This window comes from Callithrix jacchus, chromosome 8 (assembly GCF_049354715.1).
Source record: "Callithrix jacchus isolate 240 chromosome 8, calJac240_pri, whole genome shotgun sequence".
In the NCBI taxonomy this organism is placed as follows: domain Eukaryota; kingdom Metazoa; phylum Chordata; class Mammalia; order Primates; family Cebidae; genus Callithrix; species Callithrix jacchus.
In genome coordinates this window covers 15,200,743-15,222,594 of record NC_133509.1, presented here as the reverse complement: position 1 = coordinate 15,222,594, position 21,852 = coordinate 15,200,743, and the positions used below count along the sequence as shown (strand labels likewise).

The window sequence follows — 21,852 nt, the reverse complement described above, 5'->3', positions numbered from 1 at the left end:
GCAAGCTATTATGGAAAACAGGATTGGCAGTTACTAAAAAAATTAAAAATATTACTACCATATGATCCAGCAATCCTCCTTCTGGGTAAATATCCACATTAAAAGCAAGATGTTGAAAAGCTATTTGCACAGTCATTTTGATAACAGCGTTATTCACAATAACCACAAGGTGGAAGCAACCCAAATGTTTACCTAGAGATAAATGGATAAACAAATGTGGAATATACAGGTAACAGAATACTTATCAGCCTTAAGGAAGGAAAGCCTGTCACATGCTACAACATGGCTGAAACTTGAGGGCATCATATGTTAAGTGAAATAAGGTTCCCTGACTGACTCCGTCTGTCTCTCTCTCTCTTTCTCTCTCACACACACACACTAAATACTGTATAATGCCACTTATATGAGGTATTTAAAATAGACAAATTCATACAAAGAGAAAGCAGAATGGTGGTTACTAGAGGATGGAGGGAGGAGAAAATGGGGAGGTGTTTGATGAGTTCCGAGTTTCAGTTTTGCAAGATAAAAAAGTTCTAGAAGCCTGTTGCAAAACCATGTGAATTTACTTAACACTACTGAACCATACACTTTAAAAATGGTTAAGAGGGTAAATATTTTTTTACCATAATCAAAAATTTTAAAAGGAAAATTAGATATATCGCATTAAAAGTTACCTAGCAAATGAATGAAGTACCAGTGCATGCTTCACCATGAGAGAACCTTGCAAACATGCCAAGTCAAAGAAGCTAGTGACAGAAGGTCATGTAAGAAATGCCGAGAATAGGCAAATCCAAAGACAGAAAGATTAATGACTTTCAGGGGCTGGGAGGAAGGGGTAATGATAGTGACTGTTGATCAGCATAGGGTTCCATTTTGGAGTGATGAAAATTTTTGAAATGAGTATTGATGGGTGCATACCTCTACAAATCATCAAATTGTACACTTTAAGGAAGTGAACAGTAAAGCATCTGAATTGTATCTCAATGAAGCTGTTTTATCCAAACAACATAAAATAATAGATTTGACAATTTGTTTCTAACTTCTGTGTAATGAAAGACACTATAAATTACATAAGTGATGAAGTAAGATAAAGTATTTACAACATATAAGAGAGGGAAGGCTCTTCTGTTATATACAAAGTATAAATAAGAAAAAAATATAGAATAGGAAAATGAGTAAAGCAATTCACCAAGTATAAATGTCAATAATCATTAAAATGTTAAACTTCAGCAGTAGGCAAATATATGCAAATTAAAATAAAATGTTTTCATTTTACTAGCTTATAAACTTATTTTAAATGACTGATAAAACTGCGGGTAATAGGCATTCTCATAAATGTTGGTAGGGGCGAAAACATTTTTCTACAAAAAAAGGTGCGTGGGGGGGGTGCAATTTGATAGTAATTAGAAGTATGTATAACTTGTGAGGTAGCACAACCAGTTTGGACTTAAAGAAATACATGAGCAGAAAAATACATATTCTCATATATAAGGATGTTCACTAGTAAAATAGCAAAAAAAGGGAAACAATCCATACCTTCATGGAAAGGAGAAAACAAATTTATTGTACTATGATACATTCTGTAGGACTTCAAAGAAATGTGCCCTATATGGGAATGTGTATATAACACACTATGACATTAAACATAATTCAGAAGATCTGGGGCATGACTGGACACGGTAGCTCACGCCTATAATCTCCCCACTTTGGGAGGCTGAGACAGGAAGATCACTTCAGCCCATGAGTCCAAGACTAGGCAGGGCAACATAGTGAGACCCACTGTCTACAAAATATATATATAAAATTAGCAAGGCACATGCCTGTAGTGCCAGCTACTCAGGAGGATGAGATGAGTAAACTGCTTGAACCCAGGAGCTCAAGACTGTAGTGAGCTGCGATCCTATGCACATGCATGAGATGGGGGAGGGGGAGACTGTCTCAAAAAAAAAAAAGAAAGGAAAGGAAGGGAGAGAGGAAGGGAAGAGGAGAGGGGAGGAGGAATGGGGGTTGGGAGGGGGGGAAGAGGAAGAAGAAGAGGGGGAGGAGGAGGAGGAGGAGAGATGTGGAGCATAGGGAAATCTCTATTTTTAATAAGCACCTCATGTAATTCTGATTCAACTACTACCCAAGACAAAAATGTTAAATTCCTGTTCCCTAGTAGATAAATCCCTTCAAATTTTTTTTTTTTTTTTTTTTTTTTTTTTAGAGATGGGGTTTCATCATATTGGTCAGGCTGGTCTGAAACTCCTGACTTCAAATGATCCACCTGCCTCGGCCTCCCAAAGTGCTGGGATTACAAGCATGAGCCACCACGCCCAGCCCATCCCTTCAATTTTTTCTATAAAATAATAAACTAAAAAATTTAGTCTATTTTTTTAGTTTATTATGTCCTGTGTTTTCTAAGAGGAGCTAACGTTCTGTTTGATTCCTCTACTAGATCATGAATTCTTTAAAGAATCCTTTTCTTTTTTTAAGAAATAACTATGTTTTATTCTTTTCCAACAACTGGAATGATGCTTGGTACAAGAAAGCACTCAATAAACACTGGTTGAAAAAATGGTTTTTTAAAATAAAAAAGAAACGTTTTTATATTTATTTAATTTTTAACGTCACAAATCTGGGGAAGAAGGGATGGCAAAAATTCTACTTCCATGACTATGGGTATTTACATAAGAACGAAACCATGCTTTTAACAAAATCTTTATTCTATTGGAATGTTTTACAGTGGCTTGATTCATATAAAAAGGATAAAAAAATTTTTTAAATAACCAGGAAGTGAAGAAAATAACCAATAAAATCAACATCTATAACTTCATTTTATACTTCTCTATAATTCAAGTAATTTTAGGAAAAAATTTTAAATGTTTATCATTTTTCCCTACTGTTTTTAAGGAGTCTTCTATGATTCACCTTAAGGTCTCTCTACATCTTAGAAAACAGTATAAATTACTTTCTTTAAGGTAAAAAAAGTTTTCCTGCCACAATACATTAGGAAATTATCAAAAAGATTTTGAAAGTAACTACAATATACATGTCATTTCAACAAAACGAATCTTAGTAAAACTCTGAAATGAGACTGGACTGAAAAAAAATCAAGTTTTTAAAAAAATGTATGTATTGAGTTATAAAGTGTTCTGTAATCTAGAGACTAAGACCTAAAAGTGATAGATCAGAATTCCTCATACATACTGTCCATTTCGTAAGGTCCAAACAAACCTGCTTAAATACCATTTCATTCACAGCACACACTGGTAACAACGATCACATAAAATTAAAACACAAGCTCGCTCTCAGTGTACGTACGCATTACAGAAGACATTCAGTAGTTCAAACTGATCCCATTTTTCTCCAAGACTTCCACTGAAAATATTCAGGGATTTTAATTTAATTTAATTTATTTATTTCTTTTGAGACAGTCTCTTGCTCTGTTACCCAAGCTGGAGTGCAATGGTACAATCTTGGCACACTGCAACCTCTGCCTCCCAAGTTCAAATGATTCTCTTGCCTCAGCCTCCCAAGTAGCTGGGAATAAAGGCAGCTCCCACCATGCCTGGCTAATTTTTGTATTTTTAGTAGAGATGAGGTTTCACCACGTCAGCCAGGCTGATCTCCAACTCCTAACCTCAAGTGATCTGCCTGCCTGGGCCTCCCAAAGTGCTGGGATTACAGGTGTGAGCCACCACGCCCATCAATTCAGAAATATTTTTCTAAATGAAAACAAAAGCAAAAGACGTTATAAAATCACAAAACAATTTTAAAGAATAAATTTTAAAATCTTTTTATTTACTTTTAATACCTTATGTTATATAATAGGATGAGCACTGGCTTTGGAGTCAAACTTATTTCAAATCCTGACTCCTTTGCGTAAGTTTTGTAAATTACCTTCTTCAGGTCTCAGATATCTCTTTCACAAAATTTAGTAGGCTCTAGGTCTAAGCTTCCAAAGTTGCTTTGAGGCCTAAGTGAGATAATATATATAAGCCTCCTCGCTTAATCTCTAGCACAATAGGTGTCTAATAATTTTCACTTGTGTAACCCATTTTCTTCCCTTAAGTTATGTATTAAAGACTTCATGGTGGCCGGGCATGGTGGCTTACTCCTGTAATCCCAGCACTTTGGGAGGTCGAGGCTGGTAGATCATAATGTCAGGAATTCAAGACCATCCTGACCAACATCGTTAAACCCTATCTCTACCAAAAATACAAAAATTAGCTGGGTGTGGTGGCATGTGTCTGTAATCCCAGCTACTCAGGAGGCTGAGGCAGGAGAATGGCTTGAACCCAGGAAGTGGAGACTGCAGTGAGCCAAGACCATGCCACTGCACTCCACCCTGGCAACAGAGACTATGTCTTTTTAAAAAATGAAAATAAAAATAAAAAACCTTCATGGTAATTATTTTTAATTCAGCCCCAAAATATTCCACATTAGTAGATAAGTCACAGGTTAATTAAGCATTATTCTATTACTGAATATTTAGGGTCTCATTTTTATTCTAGAAATAATGTTGCAATGAATATTCTTGGGGTTGGGTTGATTCCCAAAGGTGGAATTAATAGATGAGAAATTATTTTTAAGCTCTTGCTACATGTTGCCAAACTGCATAAAGAGCTATATTACAATTTATATTGCTACTAATAATAAATATACATTTTAACAAATCTCATTGATACTGGATGAAAAAATTTAAAAACCAAATACTATAAATAAGACTTGAAATTTCATTATTGACTTATTTTGAATTTCCTTTGATAAGGAGTAAAATTGTGTGTCTTTCCTAGTTTCCTAGTTGCATCTCCCCATTAGTAATTTACCTGTCTGTAGGTTTTACTTACCAGTCTTTATACCATCCTCCATATTGATGTGAGTTCTTTCCATTAGTCTTATGTTAGATTAAAATTTTTTATCTGATATTTATCTTCACATTTGGACAGTTTTTAAAAAGCTGGTACAGATTTAAATTTTTTATATAAAAATCAACTTTACCCATCATTTCCTTTGTGATTTCTTAAACTGTAAACACAAATTGCTAACTGTACACTAAATTTTATTTGGGGGAGAGAACAAGAAGCACAAAAAGCTGAGTATTTATAATATGGATAAGTAATTTCCCCTTTTAATCTGTATCTTATGAAATAAAATATTAATTTTAAAATTAGAATTTAAGAGCAAAAGTAAAAATTGTATTCAAAAATATAGTTTCAAAATAAACAGTGAAATAAAATTCTAGGAACTGCAGATTATCTTGAAAGGACATATAGAGATAAAAAACTAAATTTGGCCAGGTGCGGTGGGGCTCACGCCTATAATCCCAGCACTTTGGGAGGCCGAGGAGGGTGGATCATGAGGTCAAGAGATCAAGACCATCCTGGTCAATGAGGTGAAACCCCGTCTCTACTAAAAATACAAAAATTAGCTGGGCATGATGGCGCACGCCTGTAGTCCCAGCTACTTGGGAGGCTGAGGCAGGAGAATTGCTTGAACCCAGGAGGCGGAGGTTGTGGTGAGCCGAGATCGTGCCATTGCACCCCAGTCTGGGTAACAAGGGTGAAACTCTGTCTCAAAAAAAAAAAAAACCAAAACCTAAATTTATTTGTTTTTTCAAACAATTCAGGTTTTTCATTTTTACCTATCTTAAAGTAATTGAATTTTAATACTACATTCAACCTCCAGTTTATTTTGTACTGTAGTATCTCCACCTTTGGCACATCTACAGCTTATTTACATTTCGGTTTTAATAAATTTAGTCAAGAGTAGTGCCAAAGAATCAGGATAACTAATCTCTGCTCAGAACTATTGGGGTCTTCTGCAAGCACTGTCGGAAATAAAGTAAAGAATGGCTTAAAATCATTTTTCAAACACCCAGCTATGTATCAATAAAACGTCTTTTTAAAAAAGAAAGAAATGATTGCCAAAATTAGCTTCTCCCTTTTGTTACATTATCCTACCTGCCCCATGATTACCACAACCAAGTCCTCCAGCTGGCTGCCCTGCAACCCCTGGCAACTCAATTTGTGCTCAGCAGGCTGAGCCAAGCACTGCAGAATTTGCTGTTAAATTCTGAAATGCTGCATTTCAAACACTATACAGTATTATGCTAGATGTCTGATCTTTAAATTTCATCCCAGTAAGATCTTAAATGTTGGATTTCTTGGTAAATTGTACTCACTTCTGACCTTAAGTGTCTGGCGCCTTAATCTCTCAATTTAAAAAAAATTTTTACTTCATATTTATAATTATACAGAGTGGTTCTTTTACTGATTCTAATGGTCAAGATTCCTTTCCAAACCAAAAAAGCTAATCATTCTTAGATCCCACAATCATACTCAAGTGTACAGACATCCATTTATCAAAAACACACTGGATGCCTTGGGGAATTCCGGACAACTATACAAACATGACCATTACATTAAATCACCAGATAAAAAGATAGAATATTATCTGCAAAGGAACGTAAGATTTAGAAGGTGAGTGTTAGATTTCACTTTGAAGGTCAGAAACCAGTGCTGCCAAATTAGGAAGAAAAGTTTCCAAAGAAACCCACCTACAGAAAAATTAGTGATCTTGATTTCCCAAAATTCAAGTATAGAGGAGCACAGCTTGTGCCGAATTATCTAAAAGCAGACTAGAATGAATCATAAAACCTTTGAATGCTCTTTCTAATACTTATCAGAGCCTGCGTCCTTGAATTTGTATCACCTGATCTCCAGGCACTGGCTATTAGACATGTGGAAAAAGGAAAACTCAATTATAAAAAATGAGAAAAGAAGGAAACTGTGAAATATAATCCAGTGTCAGAGGAGCCCTTGGCAGAAAACACTGGTAACCAATGTTATTAAGATGCAGCAGAAACCTTACCCACTCTGCACAAAACATGATGGATAATTTAAACTATTTAGGAGTGTTGACGTATCTGTTGCCTTTTTTCCTAAAGCAAAACCCAAGGTTATATAAACATATATATTTTTAAATTTCAAATATTTTCTATAAATTATTCCTATATCTTCTCAAGCCTAAGAGAGTTGTAAATATCTACAGAAAAATATTCTACTTTAAACAGGAAAAGGAGTCAATCTAGTTTTCTTAAATACTAAGACTATACACCCAGCACATCTGGGTTGCTGGTCTTCTCTAGGAAGTACTGGTATACTGTCCCACATCAAATAAGAACAACTATACCTTTAACAGAGCACAGGAAAATTCAAATACATATATCCCAGAAAATAGACATTCTTGGTGTTTAATGGAAAAGACTGTTTCATAAACATCAAAATTTAAATAGAAGTCGCCTTCCAAGGCTTAACAATGAGAAAGATAAAACATGATTTGTTTAATCACAAATTGAAGAATAACCATGTGGTCAATTTAAATGTTTCTCAATATTTCAGATTCTTCAGTCTGTAGTGTCCAAATACTTTCTAAACAATATTAGGACACTTTCAGAATTTAGGAGGACCAAGAAAAGGCAGTGATCTTCACAGATAATTTCAAAATTTTAAATAACTTTTGGTGAAAAAATGGAGACTTAAGGACAAATGCCCGTGAAATTATTTCATTTTTATACTCCTTATTTACTGTCACTGTCCTTGTTGAGAAAAGAAACTGAGTTATAAAAGAAACTATAAACATAAAACTGTATGATAAAAAACATAATTTGCTTCTCTGATTTTCCCAGTCCTTCCCCCCATTATAACCCTCTCAGTGGGGGTAAAAGGAAACTAAAGATTCAAAACTCAACCACAATTATGATCCATGTTGTTCCCCCACAAAACAAACCACTTAAATTATTCTCAGGCAAGAAAACAAAAGAACTTCTAATTTCACTGCCTTTGGGGTGTTTAGTAAGAATGGTGCAAAAGAGGCCGGGCGCAATGGCTCACACCTGTAATCCCAGCACTTTGGGAGGCCGAGGCGGGTGGATCACGAGGTCAGGAGTTCAAGACTAGTCTGGCCAACATAGTGAAACTCTGTCTCAACCAAAAATACAAAAAAATTAGCCAGGTGTGATGGTGGATGCCTGTAATCCCAGCTACTTGGGAGGCTGACGCAGGAGAATCGTGTGAACCCGGGAGGTGGAGGTTGCAATGAGCCAAGAGCGTGCCATTGTACTCCAACCCAGGCAACAGAGAGAAACTCCATCTCAAAAAAAAAAAAAAAAAAAAAAAAAGAATGGTGCAAAAGAAATTCAGTAGAAGGCCGCTTAACTGCATTATGATTAACTGATGCTCTCCATTCCCTGTATCCAGACCGACGCCCTAACCAAGCTAACTGCTTGAGACCAGCTGACACTCTACAGTGCTTCCGCACAATTCTGCTCACACCACGTGGTGTGCTTACCAAGAACCAGAGGTTTATTCTCAGACTTCTTTATGTTAGCTGTACTTGCAATTACAAAACTTAATTAAATATTACAAAAACTGCTAAAATGTAAGTGTAAAAAGAAAGCTGTTGTTTTCATGAAAACTACATTAAATGCTCTGGAAAGACCTGATAAAGGCACGTTGCTATTTAAGAAATGCCATGAAGACAACTATAAAAGATTTATCCCCACTTGCAACAGATTCTTTACTCAAATATCTTCATAAAGGCCTTTAAATTATCTTGCTAAAATAATCTAAAACTGGAGGTCAGTCTCAAAGAAAAGGCCTTGACCTACATCAAAAGACTGGCAAACAAACATACATTAAAATGTTTATGTTATGTATCCTTCTTTATCAATGCACTATTGGTTCCAAATGGATTGGCTAAAAGGAGTATCTTAATCCATTTGGGCAGCTATAAAAAATGTCTCAGACTGGATAATGTATAAACAATGGAAATTTATTTCTCACAGTTCTGGAAGCTGGGAAGTCCAAGATCAAGGCATCTGCAGATTTTGTGTCTGGTGAGGTCTGTTTCTCATAGACAGCACCTTCTAGCTTCATCCTCACAGGGTGCAAGGGGACAAAGAAGCTCCTTGGAGCCTCTTTTATGAGAGGCACTAATCTCATTCATGAGGGCTATGCCCTCATGACCTAATCACCTGCCAAAGGCTCCAACTCTTAATACTATTGCTCTGGGAATTAGATTTCAACATACTAATTTGCAAGGGACACATTCAGACCACAGCAGGGAGATACTGTAACCTTCAGTAATCGAGAACACCATATTAGAACATTTGAAGTAACACTCAGAGTCAGCTGGCTGCAGTGGTTCACACCTATAATCCTAGCACTCTGGGAGGCTGAGGTGGGAGGTCTGCTCTGAGCTCAGGAGTTCAAGACAAGCCTGGCCCACCTGGCAAAACTCCGTCTTTACAAAAAATACAAAAATGAGCCGAGTGTAGTGGCTTGTGCCTGTTGTCACAGCTACTAGGTGAGAGGATCGCTTGAGCCAGGAAGCAGAGGTTGCAGTGAGCCAAGATTGTGCCACTGCACTCCAGCCTGGGCAACAGAGCAAGACTGCCTCGGGGGAAAAAAAAAGTAAAAAAAAACCTCACATTTATAGTCAATAATTATTATGCCTCATACCAATCAATGATAACGCTCTAATCGTTAAGACATCCTGTGAACTTATTCAGATATATTGCCTAAGATCTTTAAAAACTTGAAAAGACTTCCCCTAAGAAGGTAAAATTTGACTTAAATCTGATATAAAGCAAACAAGATGAGTCACCATGCTTTTATATGACTACAGATGGTTTGACTTAACAATTTTCTGACTTTCCAATGGTAGGAAAACAATATGCGTTCAGTAGAAATTACTTCGAGTACCTACACAACCATTCTGTGGGTAACAAAACCATTCTGTTTTTCACTTCAGTATGATATTCAATAAATTACATCAGCTATCCAACACTTTATTATAAAATAGGACTTGTGTTAGACATTACGTAGACTAATTAAGTGTTTAAGATAGGTTAAGGTAACCTATCATGTTTGGTAGGTTGGGTGTATTAAGTGCATTTCTGACTTAAAATATTTTCAATTTATGATGAATTTATTGGGACATAACCAGAGAGTATCTGTATTCCAAAGAAACGCAAAGCTGTCTGTTCTCTACACGCTGGCCTTTGAAATAATTAAAAATACTAAAAATATTTAAAAGCACTAGGTTAAAAATCTATTTTCTATTTGAAAACTTACCTGCGTCAAGGAACATATAAATAACTAGTAACAATATAAATCTATTAATGGATTTGTTTACACTTAAGTCTGAATCAAATCAAATAATGTATCTTAAAGAACTATTATTTTAGTCACCGTGAGAGTATTTTGTGTTTTTGCCATTATGCTCTAACAGTCAATTTAAACATTAACTATAAACAATATCATAAACTATTTTGAATAATATAGGTATTATTCTAGACAAAACAATGTTAAAGGATTGAGAGGAAATAGCATATAATTATCTTGTCCCTGAATGGACATGGCAAGATAACTCTAATCCAAAATTATTTTTCCTTTTTATTTTCATAATTATGTAAATTTCATAGCCATCAACACCAATATCGGCACACTATACAATAAGACATTTCAAACAAAGTACCCCTTAACACGTGCTCAACATACTATTAAGATTAAAATTGTTTTGTGCTCCATTATTTTATGGATCAATAATATACACGGCTGCTGGGCTAAGTCAGCTAGTATTCGAAGTTCTCCTCTCCTTCAAAATGATACCAGAATGAGACCCTGACACACACCTGTAATCCTAGCACTTTGGGAGGCTAAGGTGGGAGGACTGCTTTGAGCTCAGGAGTTCAAGACAAGCCTGGCCAACATGGCAAAACTCCGTCTTTACAAAAAATACAAACACACACACACGTGTAGATGACTGACAAAAAGAACACCACAGAAGTATTTTAAAAGTTTATCTGGGCCATTGCGGTGGCTCACACCTATATTCCCAGCACTTTTGGAGGCCAAGGCAGGCGCATCGCAAGGTCAAGAGATCAAGACCATCCTGGCCAACGTGGTGAAAACCCGTTTCTAATAAAAATACAAAAATTAGCTGGGTGTGGTGGCACATGTCTATCATTTGAGCGACTTGGAAGGCTGAGACAGGAGAATCACATGAACCTGGAAGGTAGAGAGGTTGTAGTGAGCCAAGATAGAGCCAGTGCACTCCAGCCTGGCAACAGAGCAAGACTCCATCTCAAAAAAAAAGTTTTATCTGTAAAGCAAGCACATAATTTCTATGGATTCCACATTAAACATGACATTTTTGTAATCGGGGAAATTTGTTTTAATAGAGTATATTAAATTTCAAAGACATCAAATAAACTCAGAGATGATAGAATAGGGCAATAAGAGAAAGGAAGCCCTTTTTCCCTACTCTATGTCCCATTCCTATCACAGCCACTGTTTGTAATGAGACTGCGGTATGGCTCAGTTGTGTTTGCAAGGTAAAATGGTTAAAAGCCGATGAATTAAAGTGAAATAAAATATTTTATCTATCTCATTAAAACAAGCTGGGGAGCTAATAAATGTATACTGAACAACTACTATGTAACAGGTCCATATCTAGCTATTATGGGGACTTAACATATAAATGCAGCAGAACACTTACCTTTAAGGAACAAAACAAAAACACTTAAGAGGTAAATTAAATGTTATGACAGCCTGGGCAACATAATGAGATCTCATCTCTACACAAAATAAAAACAAAAATTAGCCAGGTGTGGTGGTGCATGTTGGTGGTCCCAGCTACTTGGGAGGCTGGGGTGGGAAAATTGCATGAGCCTGGGAGGTAGAGGCCACAGTGAACCAAGATCTCACCACTGCACTCCAGCCTCAGTGACAGACGAAGACCCTATCTCAAATAATAATAATGATGATGATGATTAAATAAAATTTGAGTGTGGTGGCTGATGCCTGTAATCCTAACACTGTGGGAGGTCAAGGTGGGAAGATTACTTGAGTCCAGGAGTTTGAGACCAGCATGGGTGACATGACGGGACCCTGTCTCTACTAAAAATACAAAAATTAGCCAGCATGGTGGCACGTGTCTGTAGTCTCAGCTGCTGAGGAGGCTGAGGTGGGAGAATTGCTTCAACCTGAAATACAGAGACTGCAATGAGCTGAGAGTATGCCACTACGCTCCAGCCTGGGCGACAGAGCAAGATCCTGTCTCAAATAATAAAAAAAAATAAAAAGAATAAAATAAAATAAACTTTAACAATAAATGTTACAAGGCCGAGCGCAGTGGCTCACGCCTGTTATCCCAGCACTTTGGGAGGCTAAGGTGGACAGATCACCTGACGTCAGGAGTTTGAGACCAGCCTGGCCAATATGGTGAAACCCCATCTCTAATAAAAATACAAAATCAGTCAGGCATGTTGGCACATGCCTGTGGTCCCAGCCACTTGGGAGGCTGAGGCAGGAGAATTGTTTGAACTGAGTGGGACAGAGGTTGTGGTGAGCCCAGATTGTGCTGCTGCACTCCAGCCTCCAACACAGAGTGAGGCTCTGTCTCAAAAAATAAAAACATATGTTATGAGAGCATGCGGGGAAAGTGAAATTGATTTTGGCTGGAGGAAGAAATAGACAGATGTGAGGAAAGCCTAGAAACATAAATGAAAAAGGCTAAAGAAAAAAAGCATCTCAAATGAGACTCATAGAAAAAAAACAGAATTGAGATGACAGGCAAAAGTATACAATAAATTAAACATCTTACTTTACAACCACCTTTTGCTTCACCTCTCAGTTATTACAGTTAATTATGGACAATGAAAAGAATAATTATGGCTCCAAAATAAAGACAAAATTATTTTGTTTTAAAGAAATAACAAAAGGATTGTAAGAATGAATGAGAATTATCTAATAAAATGGGAATTATCAGAACTACTGTTTCCATTTTTGTTAGAAATACAAACTATGCATAAAAACATTCAGTTTACATCTGAACATCTTAAAATCTGTTTAAATCAATTTTTTCCCTTCCAATGTGGCCTTAAGCCACAAACATACCTGTCCCATTCTGGACTCAATGATAGTCGTGATCAACTAGTCAGCTAGTGTTCAAAATTATGTTCTTAAAAACTTGATTTTAAATGTATGTTGTTTAGAAATAAAGAGAATGGCCAGGCGCGGTGGCTCATGCCTGTAATCCCAGCACTTTGGGAGGCCGAGGTGGGTGGATCACAAGGTCAAGAGATCGAGACCATCTTGGCCAACATGGTGAAACTCCCGTCTCTACTAAAATTATAAAAATTAGCCAGGCCTGTAGTCCCAGCTACTTGGGAGGCTGAGGCAAAAGGATCACTTGAACCCGGGAGGCGGAGGTTGCAGTGAGCAGAGACTACGCCATTGCACTCCAGCCTGGCAACAGAGCAAGACTCCTTCTCAGAAAGAAAGGAAAAAAAAAAAATAAAGACAATGCTGGAAGCTATTTAATTTTTCAGAAAACATGGTTTTCTTATATTTGAAACAAATGAACTGCTGGCAAAAACAATCATTTAGGAAACTAGGTTCTGTGACAAATATAGGCACTTCATTTAATGAAGCACAGAAAAAGTCTTAATAATGTTAACAAATCTATAAAGACAGAGCCTTAAAATATGCTCACCCTAAACCCTGAAGACTGATTACATGTAATTTTTTTCAATAAATATTTTTCACATTCACAGAGTATTCCTCTGCAACAAGTATTTATTGAGCCAATAAACGTCCACAAATTACTTTCTGGTGAGATCTTTTTATGTATAATCAAAATGGTTTGCTTTTAATTCTATGATAACAATGAGATACTGAAAATCTATTTATATGTCACTAAGCAATTCTACACCACCTATTCATTTGGTGACTTTCTGTGAATACATACCATAAACAGCAAGTTTATTCATGAAAACTGACATTCAAATCAAATTATACTTTAAATATAGTGAATTATTGTTATTTGTGACAGTTATGTTCTATAAAGTCACCATAAACACTGAATTAGTGAATACAGAATCACTGCTACTAGGGGAAATATAGGGTTAGGTTCCTGCAAGCCTCTGGTCACAGCATTTTCATCAACTGATCAATACATAACACACATGTACACATACAGACCATATATACAGATATGGCCTTTAATTCAAAATAGGAGAGATATATACATCAGACAGAGAAGAAAAGATGCTTATATTATTAAGAAGGAAAAAGGCAAGTTACACAACACTACATATATGATTTCTTCTGTGAAAACCAAGAAACAATTTGCTTGTACTATATATGTATACACACTAAACAGCTAGCGAGGAAGGAACTTTGGCAATTCAATTTTTTACAATAGGCATGTGTCAGTTTTATAAGCATACAGTAGATTCTGAAAAAGTGTTTTCTTATTATGGTCACTTAAAAAATAATATGATACAAAACTCATGTTGTTTGAAAATGACTCCTAAGATCTTCATGTATTCAGGTACATTCTGTTAAATATAATTAAAAACAAACACTTCATAGTTCAAAGATAGAATATCAGTAAACATTTTCAAAATGTTCTCAAAAATTCACAAAAAAAATGTTCTCAACACTTGCCAATCCCCCAAACTGAAATGTTCAATGATTTGGAATAGGGATTTACAAGCTTTTACTATAGGGGTGAGCTTTTGCAGATTGTACATGATCTCTGTTACATATTCTTTTTGATTCTTTTTTTTTTTTTTAAACAACTCTTTAGGAAGATTTTTCAGATTTCTTAGCTCAGAATCACACAAAAACAGGGCACAGACTGGATTTAGCTTGCCAGCCATAGTATGCCAACAAACCAGCATTTAGAAGTCTAATATTTTAAATATGTTACACCAAAGGCATCAGAGATCATAATAGTTCAGTTTCATTCTACATTAAACAAATAAGGTAGCATTATAGCAATTAAAATTTCAAGCTGATTAATATATTGAATTCTATATGCTAGACTACTAATCAAATGATGGAACAACACAGTAAATGAAATTTCAAGCACTTATATTATGTAACGTGATCAAGAGTGTACATGTGCTTGTAAAGCATGCACTTTCTCACTTGAAAAAATCAGCCTAAATTCAACTACCACACATCAAAGCTCAAGTCTCCTTTTATGTTAATTAAAACCATTTCCTCATTTAAATAATCAAAACTAGTCAGTCATTTGTTTTAGAGGTCACCAACCCCTGAAAATTACTAAACTAATCAGAGACTTGTGGTGATTTATTTGGTTTTAATTTTCTAATTTATAAGAGATATTATAAAACATTAACTTTCCAAAATACTACTGTTTAGAAGTTTATGTTCCTGAAACTTTTTAATATTTCCTGTGTCAGTAACCATCACTATACTACCTTTTTCCCTCTGAAAGATAGCTTTTATACATTTGATTTTATCTACATTTGAAAGATCCTTATTATCCAGCTGTTATCAAATGAAAATTTCATTATGAATAATAAACTGGATTAAAGTAAAAGTCTAAAATGAAAATTTATCCTGCAAAAGTAACCAAATACCATCATACAATAATCTTACCTAGACTGGTGGGTTTTATCAGTTCATCCAGTAAATCATAAAACGGTAATTTTTGAAGTTTTATATCCGGATGGACTGGGTGAAGAGCTGATGTAAGATGTGGGAGTTCCAGTTCATGTTTAGGTCCCAGAAGAGAAACAGGGAGTAATGGTGATGATGCAGGGTGACCATCATAAGTGAGCTGTGGAATGGTAGATGGAGATAAAGTTGCTGGCATAGGACTTGAATGTACGTTGGGGATGGACAAGTCTGCAGGCGTCATGATTTTCTGCGGGAAACGCCGCCTATAGAGTTCCTTAATTTTCATTTGTACAGCAGGACTACAGCCAGCCTTTAGCAAATGCAGGGCTTTTGTGAGAAGTTCGTGTTTGCGTCCGTGCTTGTTTCTCCCAGCGTAGCCCAACAGTACTTGGAGTTCAGAAACTCTAAGGCTCATAACCATTTGCTTAGAGAAAAAAAAAAAAAACATAAAATATTACTATTCCAATAATACAATTTACACTATTAAACAACACTTTATTGTAATCCCCTTCCCATGGTTCGCTTAAATAAAGGCCAGTTCACTTATAATCCTAATTATTTCAAACTCCAAATTTAATCATTTAACATAAGTAACCAAAGAAATTTAAAATATTCATAAATTCATTGACTTCTACCCTTGGTTATAGGAAATACAAGACAGCGTACACACCAGGGAAAACCACACCTCACTTCATTTCACTGTTTTGATGGAACTCTCAGGTATTTATTTATCAAGCACTTACTGAGTCTCCACAAGAATGCAGTGCTATTCAGATGGCAAAACGTAATGATGTGCCCTCAAGAGTATTACGTTTTTTGGGGAAACATTTTTAAGTATATATGAAACAACAAACAGCCCACCTCAAACACCAGATGTAGGCAGAATATCAATACCTATTACCAAGTGTTACATTCTATACTAACTCTGGAATTTGTAGACTTAAGTTATACCTTTTTTGACCTATTATATATCAGATATTGTATTTGATATTTTCATATGGAATGTAATAATTGTTACAACTCCCCAAGGTATTAGCCTGCCTGATTTACATATGAGGAGACAAGTTCAGAAAGGTTAGATAACTTATAACGCCATAAAGCTACAAAGGAGTAGGCAGGATTCAAACCCAGATATGTCTGATTCTAAAGCCCACACTCTTTCCACTAAACCATTAGGAAAAACAGAGCTGGACTCCTATTACTGACTCTCACGTCACTTGCAAGGCCACGCTAGAAGTCCAGCAATCCAATCCATATGCCATAATGTATAAGGCTGCAGTAAAGAAATCTATTTAACTTTGTTTACCTATGTTCACAAACTTACTTGGTCACTGTTACTCCTTTTTCCCCACCTACCAATAGGAAATGCCCATCTATACCAATCCTCCCATTTTAAAGCAGTGAAAAATATAATCCAAAGGGAAGAAATGACTTACCCAAGGTCACACAGCTATTAGGAGAATACTAAAAGACTTTATCACCACTGACATAGATTATTAGGATAAAAAGACACATGTAAGCTTACCCTTTACTCTCTATTTCCCCAACTGATTCCTTCACCTCATACCAAATACACAAAAGCTATGCTGCCTTCCCTAATTCACCACCACTCACTATGATGACCCTAGCCAATTCTCTAAGAGTTCTTGGCAGGCGGCAAAACCATTAAGCAAAAAATAAAATACTGAGGAGAAAAGTATATAAAGAGGTTTATAAGCAATATACCTTGCTAATCAAAGAAATAAGAATCCTTCCCCTACTTCTCTGGCTTGGAAAACTGTGTCCTCAAGGTCCAGCTTCTGTTAGCCTTTGCCCATTAGCCCTTGTAGAATGATTATTACTCTCACTATTTTTACTGGCCACTTTTCATATTTGTATTTTAGCATTTACATTGCTTTATTCTAATTTTCTGTTTACACGATTCTATAACCAAACCAGGGTTCTCCGTGATACACAACCATATTAACCTCAGCATATAAGACTAGGGCCTGGCAACAGTGGAAACTCTTAAAATGCCTGCAGAATGAACGAATGAACCAACTAGAAGGCACACCAGAAGAAAGGGTGAGATGTAGCATCTACAGTGATAACTTATCCAAATGAATGCTCAAACTCATGTTCTGTAGAGGCTTGCAAAGATATAATGTAAACCTTAAAAACAATTTCTACCAAATCTTAGAAATGTTTCTCTTTTTAGATGTTATCAGGGATTGTAAATAATTACTAACTATAATATCAGCAGGATATCAATTTCTCCCTACTCACCAACAGAGTACAAAATACTTCTAAAGACTTTTATTATTTAAAAAGGAACAGGGACTTCAAACAGAAATGCATTATTAATAAGTAAACTTTACTTTTAAAGAAATAACATGAAACGTCAAGGATTAGAGGTTAAAAATAAATTTAAGTTGGCACGGATTAAATGTACTGCATTTTACAGGGGAAAAAAAGTACAAATTTTAAAGAGAACTATTTCAACAAACTCCATTATCCTAAATCAAAAACAAACCAGCAAAATTTAGTGATTACTATAAACTCTGCATTGATGACAGCTTTCGTCTTTAGTCTATAGGTACAAAGATTTAGATGCAACACAGATGTATTATTTTTATATTTTTGTGGAAGAACACATTGACATTTCTCACAAAATCTCTTACTTGCTGGTCCAAAAAAAGTTCATGACACAATAATAAAGTTGAAAGCCCTCAGTTACATTCTTCTCTCAAAGAAAAGAATGTAGCAGTAACAACACTTGGTACACAGTAGGTACTCAAATAGTAGCTGCTATTAGCAAGCCAAGCTTTTTACTTTTGTTATTTAAGAGATAGGATCGGCCGGGTGCGGTGGCTCATGCCTGTAATCCCAGCACTTTGAGAGGCAGAGGGGGGCGGATCACAAAGGTCAGGAGTTCGAGAACAGCCTGGGCAATATGATGAAACCTCATCCCTACTAAAAATACAAAAATTAACCGGGCGTGGTGGCAGGCACCTGTAGTCCCAGCTACTCAGAAGGCTGAGGCAGGAGAACTGCTTGAGCTGAGATTGAGCCACTGCAATCCTGCTTGGGCGACAGGGCAAGACTCCGTCTCAGAAAAAAAAAAAAAAAAAAGAAAGAGGATCTTGTTATGTTGCCCAGACTGTTCTCAAACACGTACACTCCAGTGATCCTGCCTCAGCCTCCCAAGTAACTGAATGTTTTTGGTTTTTTTTTTACAGGATTCATCATCGATTGTCATAATTATCAGGCAGGTACTTTACTCATTTTTCAGGGGGGAAAATAAGACTTGGTAAGGTTAAGAAACAGCTGGGTGCGGTGGCTCACACCTATAAATTGCAACACTTTGGGAGGCTGAGGCAGGCGGATCACGAGGTCAGAGGGTCAAGACCAGCCTGACCAACATGGTGAAAACCCCATCTCTACTTAAAAATACAAAAAAAAAAAAAAAAAATTAGCCAGGCATGGTGGCGCACACCTGTAATCCCAGCTACTTGGGAGGCTGAGGCTGAATTGCTTGAACCCAGGAGGTGGAGGTTGTGGTGACCTGAGAGCACGCCACTGCACTCCAGCCTGCGGGACACAGTGAGACTCCAACTCAATTAAACAAACAAACCAAAAAAAGTTGAGAAACTTGTTGAATGTCATGCAACTAGTTCTACTCCAAATGTACTTTCTTTCACGCTATAATATGCTGACTTTTAGAGGAAACAAACCATGTGCCTTTTAATTGGAAAACAGAAAAATCTATTTGAAGATTAATTTATTTAACATTCAATCTCCATTTCAAGTTTCAACATTTTGGCTTTTAAAAACTGGTGATTAAGATAAGAAAAGAATGTGTGTGGATTCAAATTAACCATTGCAACTTATAATCAGATATAATGAAAACTCAGGTGGTATCTACTGCTATTATTGGGACAGCTGTTGCATACTCTTAAGGACTGTAATAAGCATGCAGTATTTTTAAAAATGAAATAAAAGAAGGGGGCGGGAAACACAAGCATCTTTCAACAAAAAAGCTGCAAAGAAGCATAGAGCAGTCAATTCACAATGAAAAGTGTTGACAACACTGAGGAAAACTAAACACTAATACATCTGAGATGTTGAAATGAAATATATTTTAATCTGCATTTATGTAATGTGTTTAAAAGTCTCCATTTGTTAGCACTACAACAAAATGAATATTTACAACTAAGGATAACATCAACCACTACTACTATCAGAAATCATTACTTCCTCAGCAATTTCATAGCATTCTGCTGACTCTATGTCCTCAATTGATACAGTTCTCAGAATCCTAGGGGATTCAGAGTGCCTGAGAACTGTATATAATTTGAACACAAGAGCATTCTATAAGGAGCATCCTCTTAAAACTGATTTTTTCAATCTGACAGATGGGAACACAATTTAAAAAATCAAAAAGTCTTAGAAGAAAAACAGCAGTCCCTTCCCCCTTTAACATACCCCTCAATTTTCAAATCCCCAAGACACCCACTTTCAAGTCTTTTTAGCTAGTTCTTCTGGCATTTTTTTCTCCATATTCTATGTAGTAGGTCTATACAGCTATTTAATTTTTTCTTTTAGAACTCTACTGATTTCCCATTATAAAATATAACGGTTTAGCTCTGTTGTTTCTCCTCTCCCTCATCTTTGTATCACAGTATTTGGTTGAATCAATTGTCAGTACTTATATTATTACTATGGCTGTAAATAATACAGTTAAGCCAAAAGTACATCATGATTACTCTTACTTTTCTGTATAACTTTGCTCTCCTTATAGTTAATAACTACACCATCTTTCTATTTGCTTAGGTTTCTAGGTACCTACTGGTAATTCATCTGCAAACAGCTAAAAGTATTAACTTTCTTCTCAATATATTCAAATATATCAGATAAATGTTTGAATTCATTTCTCAGAGACACACTTCCTGTAGCCCTCCACTGTGTTCCAATTCAGACTATAGGCTCTCTAGGCCTGAGCACAAATATGGTCCTGGAACTTCCCTTTAGCTTATCCTGGGAATTCCCTTCTCTCTCTACTATACTGGATCCCCTGTTTCCTTATCCCAGTACTTCCTCTTTCTTAGTTTTCTCTTTTTAGTGGGGTATTTCCTCTAGCAGCTGAGAAAGGGGCACATGGGGTACAATTTTTTATTCCTTGCATTGTATTTTTAAAATCTTAACTTACGTTACTACTGAGTTTGGCTCAGTACAGAATTCTGGGCAGGAAATCACGTTCTGTCAAGATTTTGAAGGCCTCTCCTTATTCTTTTCTGGCTTCTAATGTTAAGAAGCCTAGTACCAATCTGACCCATTCTCCTTCACAGTCAACTATATATCCCTATCTGGAATCACAGCAGCTTCTCTTACTGTGTTCTGAAACTTTACAATGTCGTGTCTTGGGGTTGGTCTTTTCTTTTTTTTAACTGCATAAATTGCTAACTGTCGAGCAGAGATGTATGTCCTTAAGTTCTGGGAAGTTTTCTTACAATAATCTTCCTTCCACGTCTTTGTGTTCTCATTCTTGTGTATTTATTCAGACACTGGTCTTCCTACACTGATTTTCTTTCTCCTTGTGCATTTTTACATCTCGTCTTTCAGCTGTAACTTCTGGGGTTTTCCTCAATTTTATCTCCTAACTCTTCTATTACATTTTTAATGTCCATGAACTCTTTTCATTTTCTGCATATTTCTCTTTTGTTTTTCCTCTACATTTTATTTTTCTTATTTGAGCAGATAAACTGGTTGTTGATGTTGTTTTCTTCTTCTCCCTGCATTGGTGTCTGCCTTTCATGATTGAAGCTTTCCTTAAGTGAGAGGAAATCCTGGGCTATGCACGCATATTTAAGAGTAAGATACTAAAAAGATGATTGGAAAATCTGTGTGAGTGAGTACACTAGGGTACTTCATTCTAGAATGACTGGGCAAGAACCTGGCTATTTTGCTTAGATTCCCTTTGCTTCCTTTTGTCTGATCACTTTTGACAGAGAGGAATAATCCAATCTCCGGCTTTGGTGGTATAAGGCTGGCTTCTAGTGTTCTCAGGGCAGAGCAGTGGGGCATGGGGAAGTCCTCACCACTCAAGACGATAACATTTTACTCTCCTTTTCAGGTATGTAAAACTTTACAAAAACACACATATAATATAGGTATGAGAACTCTGTTCCAACTACACAGAGGCAAGGGCCATGTTCTGAGAAAGATAAATAGAGCCAATACTCAATGTCAACAAGCAAACTGGCTTTTGCAACTAAACAGAAAGTGCCACTTTTATTGTCTCATTAGCTGTGACCTTCCATTATTGAAGGTTATATCTACACTGTGGATAAGAATTAGATACTTCTTGGCCGGGCATAGTGGCTCACGC

General features: G+C 36.2%; 1 protein-coding gene across 4 annotated transcripts in view; it reads right to left on the bottom strand.

The window, feature by feature from the left end:
* The window catches only part of PIAS1 (protein inhibitor of activated STAT 1), a 275,261-nt gene that overhangs the window by 84,874 nt on the left and 168,535 nt on the right, over positions 1 to 21,852 (bottom strand). For all 4 annotated transcript variants that reach the window (XM_054239397.2, XM_035259011.3, XM_035259014.3 and 1 more), the window contains exon 2: positions 15,465 to 15,909. In XM_054239397.2, coding sequence (XP_054095372.1) covers positions 15,465 to 15,906 — 442 coding nt within the window. In that variant the 5' untranslated portion in view covers positions 15,907 to 15,909. The remainder of the gene's footprint in view (positions 1 to 15,464; positions 15,910 to 21,852) is intronic.